At 39.2% G+C, this 17,119-nt stretch overlaps 3 protein-coding genes across 3 annotated transcripts; 2 read left to right on the forward strand and 1 right to left on the reverse strand.

Annotated features, from left to right (window-relative positions):
• Window positions 1-52: 52 nt before the first annotated feature.
• Window positions 53-8,254, forward strand: ddx51 (DEAD (Asp-Glu-Ala-Asp) box polypeptide 51). The gene is made up of 16 exons (XM_037750256.1): window positions 53-262; window positions 1,474-1,799; window positions 2,767-2,951; window positions 3,043-3,193; window positions 3,465-3,610; window positions 3,694-3,765; window positions 3,850-3,956; window positions 4,832-4,940; window positions 5,063-5,208; window positions 5,534-5,723; window positions 5,830-5,945; window positions 6,032-6,148; window positions 7,242-7,343; window positions 7,498-7,561; window positions 7,689-7,823; window positions 8,116-8,254. Exons 1-16 carry the CDS (start codon window positions 240-242, stop codon window positions 8,131-8,133), a joined length of 2,007 nt encoding a protein of 668 aa, XP_037606184.1. The 5' UTR covers window positions 53-239; the 3' UTR covers window positions 8,134-8,254.
• A 1,030-nt stretch (window positions 8,255-9,284) lies between these two features.
• On the reverse strand, window positions 9,285-10,883 carry smim8 (small integral membrane protein 8). Its single transcript, XM_037750261.1, has 2 exons — window positions 10,614-10,883; window positions 9,285-9,528 (listed from the first exon to the last, which is right to left on the reverse strand). Exons 1-2 carry the CDS (start codon window positions 10,740-10,742, stop codon window positions 9,370-9,372), a joined length of 288 nt encoding a protein of 95 aa, XP_037606189.1. The 5' UTR covers window positions 10,743-10,883; the 3' UTR covers window positions 9,285-9,369.
• A 46-nt stretch (window positions 10,884-10,929) lies between these two features.
• On the forward strand, window positions 10,930-16,969 carry rad51 (RAD51 recombinase). Its single transcript, XM_037750259.1, has 10 exons — window positions 10,930-11,072; window positions 12,373-12,558; window positions 13,053-13,190; window positions 13,862-13,979; window positions 14,151-14,242; window positions 14,534-14,628; window positions 14,887-15,000; window positions 15,379-15,508; window positions 15,685-15,806; window positions 15,991-16,969. The coding sequence occupies exons 2-10, from the start codon at window positions 12,475-12,477 to the stop codon at window positions 16,112-16,114; spliced, it is 1,017 nt and encodes a 338-aa protein (XP_037606187.1). The 5' UTR covers window positions 10,930-11,072; window positions 12,373-12,474; the 3' UTR covers window positions 16,115-16,969.
• The last annotated feature ends 150 nt before the right edge of the window (window positions 16,970-17,119 follow it).

Here is a 17,119-nt window from a genome sequence, read left to right on the forward strand (position 1 = left end):
TCTCACACTTTGTTTTGATTGGTCGACGTCATCTAGTGACGGCGAAGAACGCGACAAGCTAGAGCGGCGTCATCAGAGCGCGTCTGGCACACAGTGTGGTGGACAACACATGAGACTGTGGTGTTTATCTGTAGTTCAGTGGAAGTTTACAGCTTTTACTTTAAAGAATCAGAGCTGTTGACGAATCTGGAAAACTATACAAACATTTTCTAGGATTGGCTCTTCATCCTGCTGTTGAGATGTCTTTGTTTACTGTAAACAGGTAACGTCAGGCTTAGTTTTTATACTAACTTACATGTATTTGGTCTCTTTTTCAGAATTGTTTATTACCAGGTGTAAGAGGTATACACTAGGAATTTGCTTTGGTTTTGTTGGTGCAAGTAAACATTATAATAACATAAGAATAGATAAAAACGTTAGAATAAAATAAGAATAAAAAAATAAAAATTCTACCAATATACAAAATGAGTAGTTATGTCACATTACTACACGACCTTGGAGTTCTTCTTGGAGGCTTCTGAGTGCTTTTACTATAATATGTATAACTTTAGATCATTTTTACATCAGATAGAAAAACTAATAAGCAGTAAAGTTATCTTTAATTGGTCAAAATATAAGAGATTGTTAAAGCCATGCTTATATTGTATCAAAAACCTGTCACATTTTAACAATGGGTTTTCTAGATCTAAAACAAATTTATATAAACTTCTGTCTGCTAAGGTATTATGGGAAACATAGCAGAAAATCAACCCTTAAATGACCACACATCAACTCTCTTATTAACAATGCAATTTTAAGCACAACAGTTACTTATGTTATATATATTTATATATATATATATATGTATATATATATATATATATATATATATATATATTTATTTATATATATATATATTTATATTTATATATATATATATTTATTTATATTTATATTTATTTATATTTATATATATATATATATTTATATTTATATATATATATATTTATATTTATATATATATATGTGTATATATATATATATATATATATATATATATATATATATATATGTATATATATATATATATATAATATGGTGATTGCACAGGACAGATTGGAGAAAATTAATCAGTCAATCTTTCAGCTTAGATGGCATTTTTATCACTGTCATTCACAAATTCTCTGATAAAATCAGCAATTTTGAGGTTTCAAAACCTCACAGAGCAGCGAGCAAAGTATTCTCAGGTGGAACTTTCTAGAACCATGTAAGATTATTATTTTTTCCAGTTATATTGGCATTCATTTATAAATCTAAACATAATATTAAAAAAATATGTCAAAGAAGAGGGTTTTGTGAATTACTAATTTTTGACAAAAATGTAGATAGAATTGTATAATTCTAAGGTTGCAAGCTGCTAAATTGACCAAAAACGTCTCTGCTGTGCTTATGCTGAAAAATCTGTAATGTTAAATTCTGTCGTGTTGCTCACAGGTATCTTGGAGAGGAGGAAAATGGGAGCGTCTCAAAGGAGTCTCGGTCTCAGGCGTTACTGGCTAAACTGCAGCAGAAGGCTAAAGAGAAGCAGAAACGGAGTTTGACAGAACAGAAACAACACCAGCCTGTAGAGCAGACGGAACAGCAGGCTGTTAAAAGGAAAAGAAAAGCTGACAGCAGTCAAGAACCTCAACAGCAAAAAAAGAGGAAATCCAAAGTAGTGCCTTTGTTAGACTCTGATACCCATGATGAGCCTGTCGAAGAGGAAAAGAAGAAGAAGACAGGTGCAAATGAGAAACAGAAGAAGAAAAAGCGTCAGTCAGGTGTGTATATACTCACATGTTGCCAATATATTCATATCATATCATTCAAATGGTCGATGTTATGATATGATGACATTCCTTCCCTGTTATATTGAGCCCGACCGACGCACTGGCATGGCCAATACTATCAGTCCATTTGAGCTAGTGCAGATAGTTGGGTGCCTTCGTATATGTTGGCTGATAAGTAGCAAGAAATTGTAGTAGAGAAATGCCAAAGATATGTTTGAGGTAATTTAGACATTAATGTTATGAGTACTGCCCACATCATACACTACTTCATTTAAAGGTGCATTAATTCATATTTTTATATAAACAATTTCTCAAATCACTTTGTGTAAAATGTGAGAGGAGTAATTCGTGGTGATGATGAGTTCCCCTCAGCTCTACAGAGCTTTTCAGTGTCTTTCAGCTCATCGGGCCTCATGCAAGAACCACTCGTACTTTAACAACTTTACTAAGTGATAATAAGTCAATGTTATGTTTACAGCTTCTTCTCCTGCTCCCAAGAGACCATACAAATATTTAGAGGATAAGATAAAAAAGTAAAATGAAAGAATTTTTTATATATTTACGTGTTTTTTTCTAATCTTTATTGTGTTTTTGTTGTATTTGAGTTGTTGTTTATAGTTGTTAATAATACTAATTTAGTTTCTGGTGAAGTTTCTTGTTTGAAAATATATATTTTTGTATTTTACGTGTTTATGTTTTTAAAAACATATAATAGTGTAATTCTCATTGTGTATCTCCAGAAAATCACAGAGCAGATTAGGACTGAAAGGATTTTGCTTTATATTGTGATGATCAAGATCATCAATCTCAATTAAAGGGAGGAAAAGTATCTCATTCCTGTTCAAGTCACTGTAATGAGTGATTTAGTAGTCTATTTATGGCCTGTTGTTTCTGTAATGTGCACAACTATTTGCTCAATTTAAAAATACCTCAATGTTTGTCTGTCTTTGGATTTTAGGCAGTTCAGTTAAAGCTCTCTCAGACACTCCCGAGACTGGAAAAGATGGACGGGAGGACACAGGAGGAGGAGAAGAAGAGAAAACAGAGACAGAAAATGTTCCACTAAAAGAAACCACGGAGAAGACTTCTGCTCCAACTGGTTTCACGGTTCTGGGAGGATTTGAGAACAAACCTATCCAAAAGGTACAGTCAGTTGTTGTTGATGGTGCTGACGGGGGTCACCAATATCACTAGTATTCATCCTCTGAATGTGTGTGTGTTCTTCTTTTCACAGGTACACAGAGTCCTGCCTCAGTGGCTCGCTCAGCCTGATGTGATTCACAGAGACATTAAAAGCAACCTGGTCCCCATCTCTGACCTCCCAGGACTTTCTGATCTGCTTGGGAAAAAACTACAAAATAATGGAATTCAGCACCTTTTTCCAGGTAATGACACAGGCTGTATTTACTTGAGTATTTAGCAGCGGCTTTTATTGATGTTAGTTCACATATGTGTTATTTGCTTTATTGGTTTGTGATAATAAATCTGATATCCATAGTGTCTCTGAAGCTGAAGGGGTACATGTGTTGTGTGGGTGGGTGTTGGCATGGGGTGTGGGGATAGAGCTATTCACTGTGAAGGGATGTTGTGATTTAAGAACCGTTGGTGTATTGTGTGTGTATACACCAGAGAAATCAAGTTGTCACCTTTTCACAGTGCAAGCGGAGGTAATCCCGGCCATCTTGGAGAGCGCACAGCAGGGGCTGCTGATCGGACGAGGCGGCTACAAGCCCAGGGATATTTGTGTGTCTGCACCAACGGGCAGTGGCAAGACTCTTGCATTTGTCATACCTGTCGTACAGGTGAGCTCCCCACCATCACATTTGAGCTAAAGATTTTTGCACAATATGTAAAGGCACTAAAAAAAGATGTTCTCTACCATCAGGTGCTGACGGAGCGGGTGGTGTGTGAAGTCCGGGCTCTGGCCGTGTTGCCGACCAAGGAGCTCGCCCAGCAGGTCTAAAATCTATCACAACAAAAGTGTGGATAATATAATCCAGTAATGTTTTGCTCTATTATTGAACACGTTTCTCCTGTGCAGGTTTGCAAAGTGTTCACATCATACGCTGAGGGAACCCCTCTGAAAGTGGTGATGCTGGCTGGTCAGAAGTCTTTTGCTGCAGAGCAGGCTTCTCTCTCAGAACAGCGGTGAGTAACAGCTTCAAAATGACAGAGGGGTTCAGGAGATATGAGGCCTTCTGCATTCAGCACCATTACTGTGTGATTTTTATAAAGGGTCTGAATGTTAACATGTATGTTTTTATATTTCACAGAGTCATAAAGCATTTGCTTCAGTGTTGAAATGTAATACTAGTACTTTACTGGTGTTTTTTCCATTGTATGTTATGTTCTACTCACACAACTAAGTAACTCTGCAGGTTAAGTTTTTACATACAAAACATAACGTTTGAGACATTGAGATTAAACTACCCAACAATATATAAATGAATACAAATTAGCTCCACTTCAACCAGCTACAAGATTAAATTACTGGGTACCACTTTCTAATAAGGATTTATTAATATAATCAATCAAGTAATTATAGATAAATCTTAAGCCATTAATAAGGACACCGGGACAACATTTGGGTTGCCCGGGTTGTAAAAAAAAAAAATCCATTCTGCAGATGTATCCTCCTTTGTAAGGAGCTGTTCTGCATAATGAATACTTTAACTACATTTTGTTGATTTTTTTGTACTTTTACCTTAAACTAAAAGTATGAAACCAGTGTTGGGTGGTGCAGTGGTTAGCACTGCCGCCTCACAGCAAGAGGGTCGCAGGTTCGAACCTGGCTTAGGGTCCTTCTGTGTGGAGTTTGCATGTTCTCCCCGTGTTAGTGTGGGTTTTCTGATGGATTGATCAGTACCAAAGTCAATGAAGAAATTATAACATCTACACATTTATATTTACATCAGGAGAAAAATAAAATCAATAAATATCAGATCAGTACATGGTATTTGTACTACGTAGTACTTGTACTCACTATACGTCTTCTTTTATTTGTGTTCTGATTTCTCTTCCAGAGGAGACACAAGACGCAGTTTAGCAGACATCGTTGTAGCCACTCCAGGTCGATTGGTTGATCACATCAACAAGAATTCAGGCTTCAGTCTGGAACACCTTCGGTTTCTTGTGAGTTCTTATAAGCTTTATAACTTAAACCAATAAAACCCAGATATAACGGACATTGTCCACCATCTACCATTGGTGTACTGTTTTAAATTGGAGGCTTTCATTCTCTCATCCAATCCCAGATTATCGATGAGGCTGACAGGATGATTGACAGCATGCACCAATCTTGGCTCAGTCAGGTGGTGAAGGCGGTGTACAGATCAGGAAGTGGGCCGGGAGCCATGTCCATCTTCAGGCGGACCGAGCCAGCGCATGTCACAGCAGCCAGGTGAGTCACCTGAAGCTACAAAGCCTATTTTCAGTGGATAGGGATAAAACTCAGATTTTTCAGCAGTGTGTTTTTCTTCAGTTTTTAACAGAATACTACCAGATATAATGTTTAACAATTCAATAATTTATTAAAGGAATAGTTCGACATTTTGAGAAATATGCTTATCTGATGTCCAAGAGTGAGATAAGAAGATTGATATGAATGTGGTTAGCCTAGCTTGGCATAAAGACTGGAAGCAGAGGGGGGAAACAGCTAGCCTGGCTCTGTCCGAAGTTCAAAAATAGTTTAATGTTAATAAACCATGGGGGTTTTTCTCTCTCAGTCTGTCTCCACCTCAGATGCCGCTGCAGAAGCTGCTGTTTTCTGCCACACTTACACAGAACCCAGAGAAGCTGCAGCAGCTGGGCCTCCACCAGCCCCGACTCTTCAGCTCCGTCCACGGTCACTTCATCACCACACCAGCAGATCCAACCCAGGAACAAGGCCGCTTTAACTTCCCCCAAGGTCTGACGGTAAGAAACCACCTTTGATCTTCAAGAAGGAGCGCAGGTACACATGGAAGTGCAGAGCGCTGTGGTGTTAAGACACTTTGTTAATGACTGCACCTTCGTGTTTCAGGAGTATTACGTGCCCTGTACGTTGAGCAAAAAACCTCTCCTCATCCTCCACTTCATCCTGCGCATGAAGCTCAGCCCCATCCTCTGTTTCACCAACTCCAGAGAGACGGCACACAGGTTGGGAGACAGCAACACTGTTTTACAAACACATTTTTGTACACATACAGTCTTTCAGTGTGGCCTTACTGGTTTCTCCTCCTCAGACTTTATCTGCTGGTGAAGCTCTTTGGTGGAGTTCAGGCTGCCGAGTTCTCCTCCCGACTCTCTCCCGCTGAGAGAAAGAAGACGCTGAAGGAGTTTGAACAAGGAAAGATCCAACTGTGAGTCTGTGTTACAAAAATCTGCTCCTTCTGCACACTGTCAACATTTACATTACATCTTTTTTGAATACCTGTTTCAGTACAGCAAACGTCATCAGTCATTTAATTTCAAGTGCACTAAGTCCATCTATATACTGTACATACTTTAGAAGGATAACAACAAACCCTAGGGACCAAGTCATCTATTTTCCACAGGAACACAGTCGGTGTGGTGATTACATGGTGACCACCAGGCCATGGGGATGCCCCCTAAAAAGCTATTCTGATGTCAAACAATTTACACATGAGGCAGCAAATTCACGTCAGTACACATTGTCAACAATAGGGACAAGAGAGATGAGAAGAAAAATATCATCTGGTGCCAGCAAATATAAGAATAAACAAAACCTAGCAGAATTCACTGCTAGGTCTCCGGACAGCTGCGTCATATGCCAAACATTACAAACAACAGCAGGAGGATGTTATAACCCGTAGACTGATCAATCTTTATCACAGCTAAACATGTTATTAAACAGATCACATTACCCTTGAGCCTTGTATCTTTAAACATAATGCACATTATAGCTCTCAAACTGTTGGCTCATTTGTTATTATTCATAGTGATCAATGAATTTTCTGTTATCTTACATTAGAAATATTTACAAACAGTGAAACTCCCCACTGTTATTTGGTTGTTGTGTGAAAGTGGCTGGAATGTGATGCATGCATGTCAGAGTGACAACTAAATATATAACTAAATGTATGTCACAGTCCAGCTTGCTTCCTTTTGAGTGCTAATGTAGATGTTTGGTTCAGTAGATACTAGCTCACAAATATATAAGCAAATGTACCCATATAGCTATTATACACAGTGAAGAGCTGGACAACAAACCATGTATATACAGATGAGATTGTTACTATGTGCTCTATGTATGGAAGAGTCACGCAGTATATCCATACTCTGGTCATTTTGATCATAGACCTAATGAAGCGAATCCAGAGTGAGAGTGCATGTGTCTTCTTCTGTATGTGTATTTATTGATTCAGCCATTTATAAATGCCTGCAGCGTAAGCTTTAATGAGCAATGAATTAAACTAATGTGCCATCCTGAAGCTTGATCAGCACAGACGCAGCTGCCAGAGGCATCGACGTCGACGGGGTCAAATGTGTTGTGAATTATGACGCGCCGCAGTACATCAGGACGTACATTCACAGGTGAGCTGTCCATCGAACCTACAGTGTATGTGTGCGACTGCTGTCTATAATGTTTTCAGACACTGAAAACAGGATTATAGGTTATCCTCCTTATTGTCTAGTGTAGCTCCATGGTATTGTGTTCTGGCTGACACTTGCTCTGTTTTACCTTCAGGATCGGAAGAACAGCGAGAGCAGGGAAAACCGGCCTGGCCTTCACCTTTCTGCTAGGAGTACAGGTGAAACACTTCTACAGATAAACCCCATACATAGAGTATGGATGAGACAAGCAGACGGACATATGAACAGCATAAACAGTTATGTTTTAGACCGTATAAAACAAAGTGTTTTTTGTTTTGTTTCCAGGAGAAGAACTTCCTTCAGATGGTGGTGGAAGCAGGAACCCCCGGGATTCAAAAGCAGATCGTCAAACCACAGAATCTGAAGAGTATGGAAGCCCGATACGAAGAAACACTGCAGGAGCTGGCTAACGTTATTAAGGTACCATCTCAAACACACTCATTAAATGTTGAAATAGAAAGGTTTCTGTGCATATCTGGTCATTATATTATAAAAAACTGATTGAAGTGAAGTCCTCTTTATAATCATTAACTCCATGGATAACAATGAATTTGTCAATTTGAACGTCCTACATCCTAGTAGTTACTATCTCCCACCTCATGAAAATTAACTCCAGTTTTAGTCATTTTCATGCACAAAAACCTTCACCTGAAAGCTTCGATATGAAAGACAGTTTGCCTACTAATACACGGCGTTTTGTTTGTCTCGACAGGATGAGAGAGCCCAATAACGGAGCAGCACTGATATTCTCCTCTGAGCTGACATCTAATGCCCCATAAAGACCACACTGCATTTTTTTTGCAGCTGTACTTGGGAATTATTTATGTTGTTTAATAAAAACATTAAAATAACTGCGTGTGGTGAAGCTGGTGATTTTAGTCCCCACAGTGCCAGTTCACGTGTGAATAATCCAACACATAAAGGATCTGATGTCATTACATGCAGCCTGTTAATTGAGTCATTCAGGTGGATAATGACAGTATTTAAAAAATATTTTAATTTAGCTATCCTTCCCATCAGTCTGTCTGACTCTGAAATATAAGGAGTGTACAGTAATGAGAATAATATCACCAATAAATACATTATGAAATGAATAATCATATGGATGAACTCAGAAACAGTATGAATGTATACATAATAATCTATAAATTGTAACAAAAACAACTGAATATGAAGTGATAACATACATGCACATCTATTTTCCTTTTTTGGGAATTAATTTTCATTATTGCAATTTTTATTTCATGAAATTTTAAAAATCTCTTATTATATTTGGACTTTTCCCCCCCGGTGAAATTTCATGATGTGCAAATTACAATAAAAAGAGCAAGAAAGAAAGAACCATAAACCAAATATTTACCATGTTTTAGCCCTGGATACTTGACACTGCTGACCAGGATCCAAATAGTGATTAATTTCCTTGTAATATTAAAGGTCCTGCACACCCAGACAGTGGTATCACTTTCTCTTCATTCATCTGATCGGACCTCTACCTCTCAGGTTGAAGTTGGTTGGAGGTGCTGGGAACTATGTGATAATGATCTTTTTTTATTATTATTATCCAATTCAGTATTATGAATTAAAATGCCCATCTCAAGTTCCCAGAGCTCAACGTAACATCTTCAAAGGCCTCGTTTAGTCTGACCAACAGCGTGTTCATCACAGTGAACATCATGTCTGCTTTTAATTTGCACAGTGTATCTTATTGTCTTATTGTATTTATTACTTAAATATTAATATATTATTTAAATATTATTTAAAATATTTTAATTAATATTATTTAAATGTTAATATATTTCAATATTATTTATTGTACTTATTTATTGTTGTATTTACAGAATGGAGACGTTTAATGGAAGCATTTAGAGAAAAGAACAGGTGTCCTTATTTCAATCAGGCTTTAATTCACTCACCCTTACAGTACATACATACACATACACACAGTGTTATAGAACATGTTGTGCCATCAGTCCCATTTGGAAGTCTTCCTCCTCATGTATTTCTCTCCTTCGCTGTCGATCGCCTCGTATAGCTCCTGGTCGTTTTCCTTCATGGCGTGCATATAGCCCAGGTAGCCCACACACAAGGTGATGGTCACCAGTCCAAATACCATCACTGGTTTATTCTGCAAAATAAACACACAGCTTTATGTTACACTGAAGGGTTTGGAGGAGATTTATCTGATGAACTGTCTCATGCGACGGAGTATTAGGGCCACACTGAGGGAAAAAAATAAATGAGATTTCGAGAATAAAGTTATAATATGAGAATAAAGTCAGAAGTTTACGAGAAAAAGAATATAGTAATATTATGACTTTATTCTCGAAATCTCAGATTTTTCTTTTCCTCAATGTGGCCTTAATACTCCGTCGTAGATTGAAAGCCCCAGAAACAGCAACTTGACCGTAAGATTATTTTGTCAATCTACTATTTTCAAGGTAAAGAATGAACTTTAACGCACAGACAATAGGGCCATTTCACAGACTTTTACCTTTCCAGACAATAAAGATTAATCCACGTCTATACGGTGTATTGCTGTAGTCCAACCTGAACCAGATTAAAGGTCCCATATTGTATAAAGTGAGATTTTCATGTCTTTTATATTATAAAGCAGGTTTAAGTACTTTATAAATACTGTTAAACTACCAAAACGCTCAATATACGGAGAAACACACACAGCCCGTATTCAGAAATTGTGCGTTTGAAACAAGCCGTTAGGATTTCTATCCATTTGTGATGTCACAAATAAACAATATTTAGACCATTAACACAGTTTTAAACATAAACATTCTAAATGTGTCCCAGTTTATTTCCTGTTGCAGTGTATGTGAATGACATCAGCTGACAGGAAGTAAACAATGGACCCAAGCTGTTGACCCAATTCCGTTGAAATGCACTAAAACGGAGCGTTTCAGACAGAGGGTGAATACAGGTATATTCAGACAGACAGTACGAGGAATATAATGTTTTTTTGTTTTTTTTTAACATTGCAGCATGTAAACATGTTCTAGTAGAAACACAAAAAATACAAGTATGAACCTGAAAATGAGCATGATATGGGACCTTTAATGTTCCACTGCTGTTAGCTGCGTGTCTGCAGGTCTTTAAATGATCTACACACTGTAGATGACTATTGGTCATTTCAGGTTTCAACCTCATTCATTATCTCACTGAACAGCAACCTGTTCTGTGTCTGTCTGAGAGTCTTACAGGTTTGATGAAGAGTTCAGGGTTGAATGCTCTGAACAGCGTGGTGGTCTGAGCTCCTCTCAGCCCGGGGGTCCGGTAACCTTTCTCCCCGGTACTCTCCGTCCCTTTACCGACCTCCTTGTCCGACATGTCCGGTAAAAAACAGGTCAAAACCTATGAACGAGCGCTCTTTGGAGGAATGAACATCGCAGACGAACAGTGACCTATGCTGTCTCCTTAAAACACAGCCATGTTTCAGAGTCAAAGACAGCTGCGATGAGTCTGAAGAGGAAGAGGAGACTGAAGACTTGAGAGGTCACAGTGCCCCCGGTGGTTACAACCGGAAAAGAACAAGTGGGCGTTTCAAGCCACGACGTCCTCACGTACAAACGTCATTACGTTATATCAGTACGTCGGCGCGCGGGAGCTTTGACTATCAAACAGTGGCGTTTGAGGGAAGCAGTCGTCAGGCAGCAGCAGGTAGGTTACTCATGAGGCTTTACTAAACAGAATAAAGTTATAAAACATAAGTTAATATTGAACTTGTCAGTTCGCTGTGACGCTGTCTTCTATCGTGAAGCATTGTCAGCTGGCTAGGAGGGGTGCTGTTGTTGAAATGCAGCGAACTGATGTTAAACAGCGCTAATGCTAACAAGCTAACAGCTTGCTAACGTTGTGTATAATGATGTCCAATCTGCTGCCGTTAGTCTGTTTACTCAGCAGGGTGTTTACATGATGCCTAATGTTGGAAAGTCGGACGAAATCAATACCACGATTACTTTAAAATGTCACTGATATTATTTCTAATTTGATGATGATTTAATACAGTGTAGTATTGTCATACAGTACTTCATGTTTCGTTAGAGGATGAGGTAAAACCATCCAAATAAAGACAGTCACCACTCACTGCATTCAGGTTGAACAGTTTCAGTTCAATAAAAACTTTATTGCATACTTTTGAATTATTATTATTCAATTTTTTTAAAGTAATAAAGCATTTAATTGATTAATAACTAATTGTACAATAAAAATAGGCATTAATAAATCTGTTTACAAATGTATTTATCAATCTATGAATAAATGGACTAAATTACAAAGGAATTCATTAATGTATTTTAAATTGTGCAATAAATTGTATTTTAAATACTCAAGGTCCAGATAAAAAAACAAGACATTACATATAATACTGTACATTATAATACAAGAAGCACAATAAAAAGTCATGATTAAAAGAGATTAAAAATATATATATTAATGCCTTACATATAAAGAACCATACCAATGCCTCCACAGCTGTGATTGGTACCGTGTAGTGTTAAATCTTATGTTAAACAACGGCAAGATTATTTAATTCTCTGAGTCATTTAGCCGGCATATCAATTTGTACATGTGTTTCTTAAGACAGTTTGAAAAGTATTTATGCCTACAGACACAAACATTTCACTTGCACTGCAACATTTCGGTCTTTTTTAGTTAATATTCTCATTGCATCATTATATGTGACTTGAAGTCTCTGTAAGCTCGCTTTTTGTTATAGTTTGACCACAAATGGGCTGTATTCAGTGGTGTACAATATGCTCTGAACAGAGACTTCTTCACTCTATCTGAACACATACTAAACTTCTGTGACAGAATGTTTGCTTGTCCGTACATCTTGCGGCATTGCCTATAATTATCATCATCTGTCATGTCTCCAGGAATGAAATGTCCAAGATATTTTACCTTATTGCAGTTAAACTTTAGAAAAGTATTTCCCTCAACTGCTACCTTTATCTTTAAGACCAGGGAAGCAAAGTCACAGATTTCTGACAACCAGACCAGATACTCAGCCAGGCCATCGGCTCCCTCTCTGTTGACCAGCTTAGTTTTTCACACTCCCACCATGGCTATGAGGAGCGAGGCGAGGGTGGAGACAGAGGTAGAGGAGGAAGAAAGCTTCGGACCACAGCCTCTGAGCAGAATGGAGGTATGTATCCTGAGTTACAGAACATACTCAGTTATACTGCACTTAGTACAAATGTAATCTCCCATTTTCTGTCTGAGTGGGGATGTTTGGGGAGAGCTAGTTGCCTGTTGTTGAAGTGGGCTGGGTTAACATCTTCACACTTTATATGTAATGCAACTTTATAGTTATGACATGCACCTCATTGTGTAAATGTGTGCAATTGTACACATCATCTTCCTGTCTAAATAAGCGCCTGTGTCACTTTTACCTAAGAGTTACAACGACACTCTGACGAGGTTGGACTTTTTATAATCCATTACTGGTGTTGTGCACTCTGTGAGAGAACAGACGACACTCTTCCTTGACTTCTTTATTCCAATCCACCCTACTGTCATTCTGCAGCCATGTCACTGCTGCCTCTCCTGAACCAGATGCCAAATATCATGTGAGCATTACACTCTCTCCCAGTGAATTCATGCGGGGCTTTTCTCTTGTGTCAATGTCTCTGCGTGCAGCAATGTGGAGTCAGTGCCAGTGACATCAAAAAGCTTGGGGAGGCAGGTTTCCACACCATCGAGGCGGTGGCCTACGCACCCAAGAAGGAGCTGCTCAACATCAAAGGCATCAGTGAGGCCAAAGCTGACAAAATCCTAGTAAGAAACAAAGGCTGGACTGTCCTGATACAGTATTTAACCTTTTACAATTCTTGTGAGGAGGAAAATGAACTTGGTGATATATGATATCCGTAGTGTTCTTATTTTAGACACACATATATGTTTACACTGTTCCTGTAATCAATGAAGGCTAATACCAAAAGTGGCATTATTCTATTATATTCTATAAGTATGTAGCTGTCACATCCAGGAAAATCATCTTCTGAATAAATCTGAGAAACACAACATGCTGTTGCAGAATCATGCTTCATGATCCAATGCTTAGTTGGAATAGTTGTTTTTGAGGTTTCCAGATGCCACATCATCATTTTAACACCCCCCAATTATTTTTGCTGTGCTTTTCACCAAATGTTTCTCTTTTCTTCTGCTCCCTTCTTTCGGTTAGATGATGAGGAAAGTCCCTATGTGAATTTTGGTTGTCACACTAGCTACATTGAAATGCCACAACCGCTGCTGTGTCTCTGTGGAACACATGTTCAGCAAGAATGTACAGATATTAAAGCTTATAGATAATAGCTTTCCACTTGCACTCACATATTCCATGTAAACATTTGTATTGCAAAGCAATTTGACTGTTTGAAGTTTGTGAAACTCTGTCTAGAATGTAAAATGTACTGTATTCAGTCATTTTATTTTTCCTTCCCTCTCAGACTGAAGCTGCCAAACTTGTGCCCATGGGTTTCACCACCGCTACTGAGTTCCACCAGAGGAGAGCAGAGATCATCCAGATCTCTACAGGCTCCAAGGAGCTTGATAAACTCTTGCAAGGTCTGTACATCTTGTGTATATGATGCAGAAATTCACCCTGATTGTCAGTGGTTAGTTATGTGGGACATCCACCACAGACTCCAGCACTCTGCAGTCACGATGTGAACTCAGTAATTACAGATGGGAGGAACAATAAAGTTGTTTGATTTTGACTTGTTGTTTCTCCTGCAGGTGGGATCGAGACAGGCTCCATCACAGAGATGTTCGGAGAGTTTCGGACGGGGAAGACCCAGCTGTGCCACACACTCGCTGTCACCTGTCAGGTAGAGTCCAGACTGACTGCAGAGAGAGAGAGAGAGAGACCGCCTCAGTGCTGTGTGTGATAGAATATGAGCCGCTGGATGTTGTTTGTGGTTTAGACTGATGATAAAATGCATCAGTTTTAGTTTTTAAGCAAATAACAATGTGGAAGAATGCACTTGAGGAGACTGCTAATATTCAGGATACAGACTAATGTGACATACTTGTATTGGTTCTGGTTATTAGTGAGCGCTGTAGGTTCTAAATGACTTGCTACTTCACTCAGTAGATTGCACTGTCCTTTCTGTCCACAGCTGCCCATTGATCAGGGGGGTGGAGAAGGTAAAGCCATGTACATCGACACAGAGGGAACCTTCAGACCAGAGAGACTCCTCGCTGTAGCTGAGAGGTGAGTCAGCACATTTCCTCTCCACCTTTGACATTTTGTTTGTAGCCCATCTGTGTTTTTGTTGTTGTTCTGTGAAGGGAAAAAGCTGGAAATCTCAAAGTTTAGAAAGTTGGGGTGGAAGCCATATTCAAATTTGAGACATGTATTTTTTGGGACATAATTTTTTTCATCAGTGTTGGCGATTTCCTATATTGCCATCCTGGCTGTGTGCCTCACAAGTGGACAATAGAAGGAAAACTTGATTCTCTCTGCTAACAGGTATGGGCTAGTAGGAAGTGACGTTCTGGACAACGTGGCCTACGCCCGAGCCTTCAACACAGACCATCAGACCCAGCTGCTCTACCAAGCCTCCGCCATGATGGCTGAGTCCAGGTCAGTTGGTGCCTAAAGAGTATTAACTTGTGCTTGACATGCTGTTGTGTGTAAAGATGTATAAATTGTGGAGTTGTACTGTATCAAAACTGCGATTGGACATAAATGGTACATGTAGGGCGGGGCGATATGGCTCATAAATAATATCTTGGTATTTTTTGGCTGTGAAGCATTAACAATAAGGAAGTCTCGAAAAGCGATATATAAATGCGAGTCCATTTATCATTTACTTTTCCATGTATCAGCGTCTTGATTGTGTCCAGTTACAGCAGTTGTTGGTAATGACGTTTCAGTATGAATAGGCAGGATACTTGTCCAGACTGTGTGTCCCTGCAGCTAACACACACACACTCACACCACTCTGTCCCTGTGTGTCAGGTATGCTCTGCTGATAGTGGACAGCGCAACAGCTCTGTACAGAACAGACTACTCAGGCAGAGGTGAGCTGTCGGCCCGACAGGGACACCTGGGTCGCTTCCTCCGCATGCTGCTCAGGCTGGCAGACGAGGTAGGCAGCTGGTATCCCACATACTGTGAAGATCCATTCAGATTTCACTTTCCTTCTAGTTTAGTCACATTTCGCTGTCAAACTGAATCTACACGGTCCAGATTATGTGGTGCATTTTAACCTCCGAGGTGTCTAACATGGATATTTTTGTCCTCTTCAATCCTATGTCACAACAGTTTGGCGTTGCCGTGGTGATATCCAACCAGGTGGTAGCACAGGTGGATGGGGCAGCCATGTTTTCTGCAGATCCCAAGAAACCAATCGGAGGCAACATTATGGCTCACGCCTCCACCACACGGTGAGTGATGCAATGTGTTTGTATGCATCCTTACAGCATGGGTTGGATACTTTCAATGTGTCTTTTTATAATAGAGCTTTATTAGCAGGGAAGAGGAGGAGAGTGGCTGCAGCTGGATGACACCGTGGTTTAATTAATCTACGTTGACACTACTACAGTATTTAAAGTGGTCTCGTCTTTGCAGCCTGTACCTGAGGAAAGGCAGAGGAGAGACGAGGATCTGTAAAATCTACGACTCGCCCTGCCTGCCGGAGTCTGAAGCCATGTTTGCCATTAACGCCGATGGAGTGGGCGATGCCAAGGACTGAGCTGGCGGAGAGGTGGGAAGCAGCGGGGCTGGTGGCGGCGGCGAATGTTACTGTCACACCTGCTGACTCATTCTCGGACTGGAGTGTTGTGTGTGCAGTCTTCATACAACCCATACTACAGCCTTCACAGAGAGCCTCAGACTGATGGGGAATCAGGAGATGAAGGTTGTGTGATTTGGTTTGATGCTGATCGAGGCCGAGTGGATAAGACGGTCCAGGCTGCAGATCAGTGGTGCAACAGCAAGATGGAACGTTTACTTTTTCTTTACACACTGAAGCGCATTTCACTCAACGAGGGGAGAAAAAAAAAGATGTTTTTCCTGCAATTATGACACAGTATTTCATCGTTACAAGATCTGTCATGCTATTATGAGATACTAGTTACTATCCCCATGATTACACAATCTCAATAATGAGGTCTTTATCGTGTAATTACAATAACTATTGTCTCATAATTACAAAAAAGACACCCTAACATGACCGAGATCTCTATTGACGAGATACTAAGTCATAATTAGAAATAAGGTCTCCAATTTTTTATTTCTTTGTTGAATGAGGTGCGCCTCTGTAGTTTCATCTATGGAGAGGTCAAAAGAATAATTTTGTAAAAACTATTTGAAATAGTTTGAGATCTTTTTTTCTTCTGGTAACTTTGTCTACGTGGAGTTTCTGTTGACTTCTGTCCTTTTGTTGGATGTCTGACTGTTGAAATATTATTTCGCAGCAAAAGCTATAGTTTTGTAATTTCTCTTGCCAGCTACACCACTACTGGTATGTCCCTTCTCTGTTTGTCTTTACCAGAACCTTCTGTATATAAGCTTATAAATAGCTAAATTAAATAACTTTTACCATTAACTTGACTTGTTCATTGTTGGTCTTATGGATGATTACACGCTTAGGAAGGGTAGGGTCTGGTTGTTAAAGGTATAATATGCAAGAATTAACTAAAAACAATGTATAGACTGATACTAAAATAATCAGTCTTAATCATCACTATACCCCACC

Source organism: Sebastes umbrosus, chromosome 18 (genome assembly GCF_015220745.1).
Source record: "Sebastes umbrosus isolate fSebUmb1 chromosome 18, fSebUmb1.pri, whole genome shotgun sequence".
Lineage (NCBI taxonomy): Eukaryota > Metazoa > Chordata > Actinopteri > Perciformes > Sebastidae > Sebastes > Sebastes umbrosus.

Excerpts from the sequence above, each read along its gene's own strand:
- ddx51 (XM_037750256.1), top strand. The coding sequence starts at position 240 with ATGTCTTTGTTTACTGTAAACAG. Across the intron at positions 1,800-2,766 it reads GAAGAAAAAGCGTCAGTCAG|GCAGTTCAGTTAAAGCTCTC; the intron begins GTGTGTATATAC and ends TTTGGATTTTAG. Across the intron at positions 6,149-7,241 it reads GAACAAGGAAAGATCCAACT|CTTGATCAGCACAGACGCAG; the intron begins GTGAGTCTGTGT and ends GCCATCCTGAAG.
- smim8 (XM_037750261.1), bottom strand. The coding sequence starts at position 10,742 with ATGTCGGACAAGGAGGTCGGTAAAGGGACGGAGAGTACCGGGGAGAAA. Across the intron at positions 9,529-10,613 it reads CTGAACTCTTCATCAAACCT|AATAAACCAGTGATGGTATT; the intron begins GTAAGACTCTCA and ends TTTATTTTGCAG.
- rad51 (XM_037750259.1), top strand. The coding sequence starts at position 12,475 with ATGGCTATGAGGAGCGAGGCGAGGGTGGAGACAGAGGTAGAGGAGGAA. Across the intron at positions 13,980-14,150 it reads GCTTGATAAACTCTTGCAAG|GTGGGATCGAGACAGGCTCC; the intron begins GTCTGTACATCT and ends TTTCTCCTGCAG. Across the intron at positions 14,629-14,886 it reads CTCCTCGCTGTAGCTGAGAG|GTATGGGCTAGTAGGAAGTG; the intron begins GTGAGTCAGCAC and ends CTCTGCTAACAG.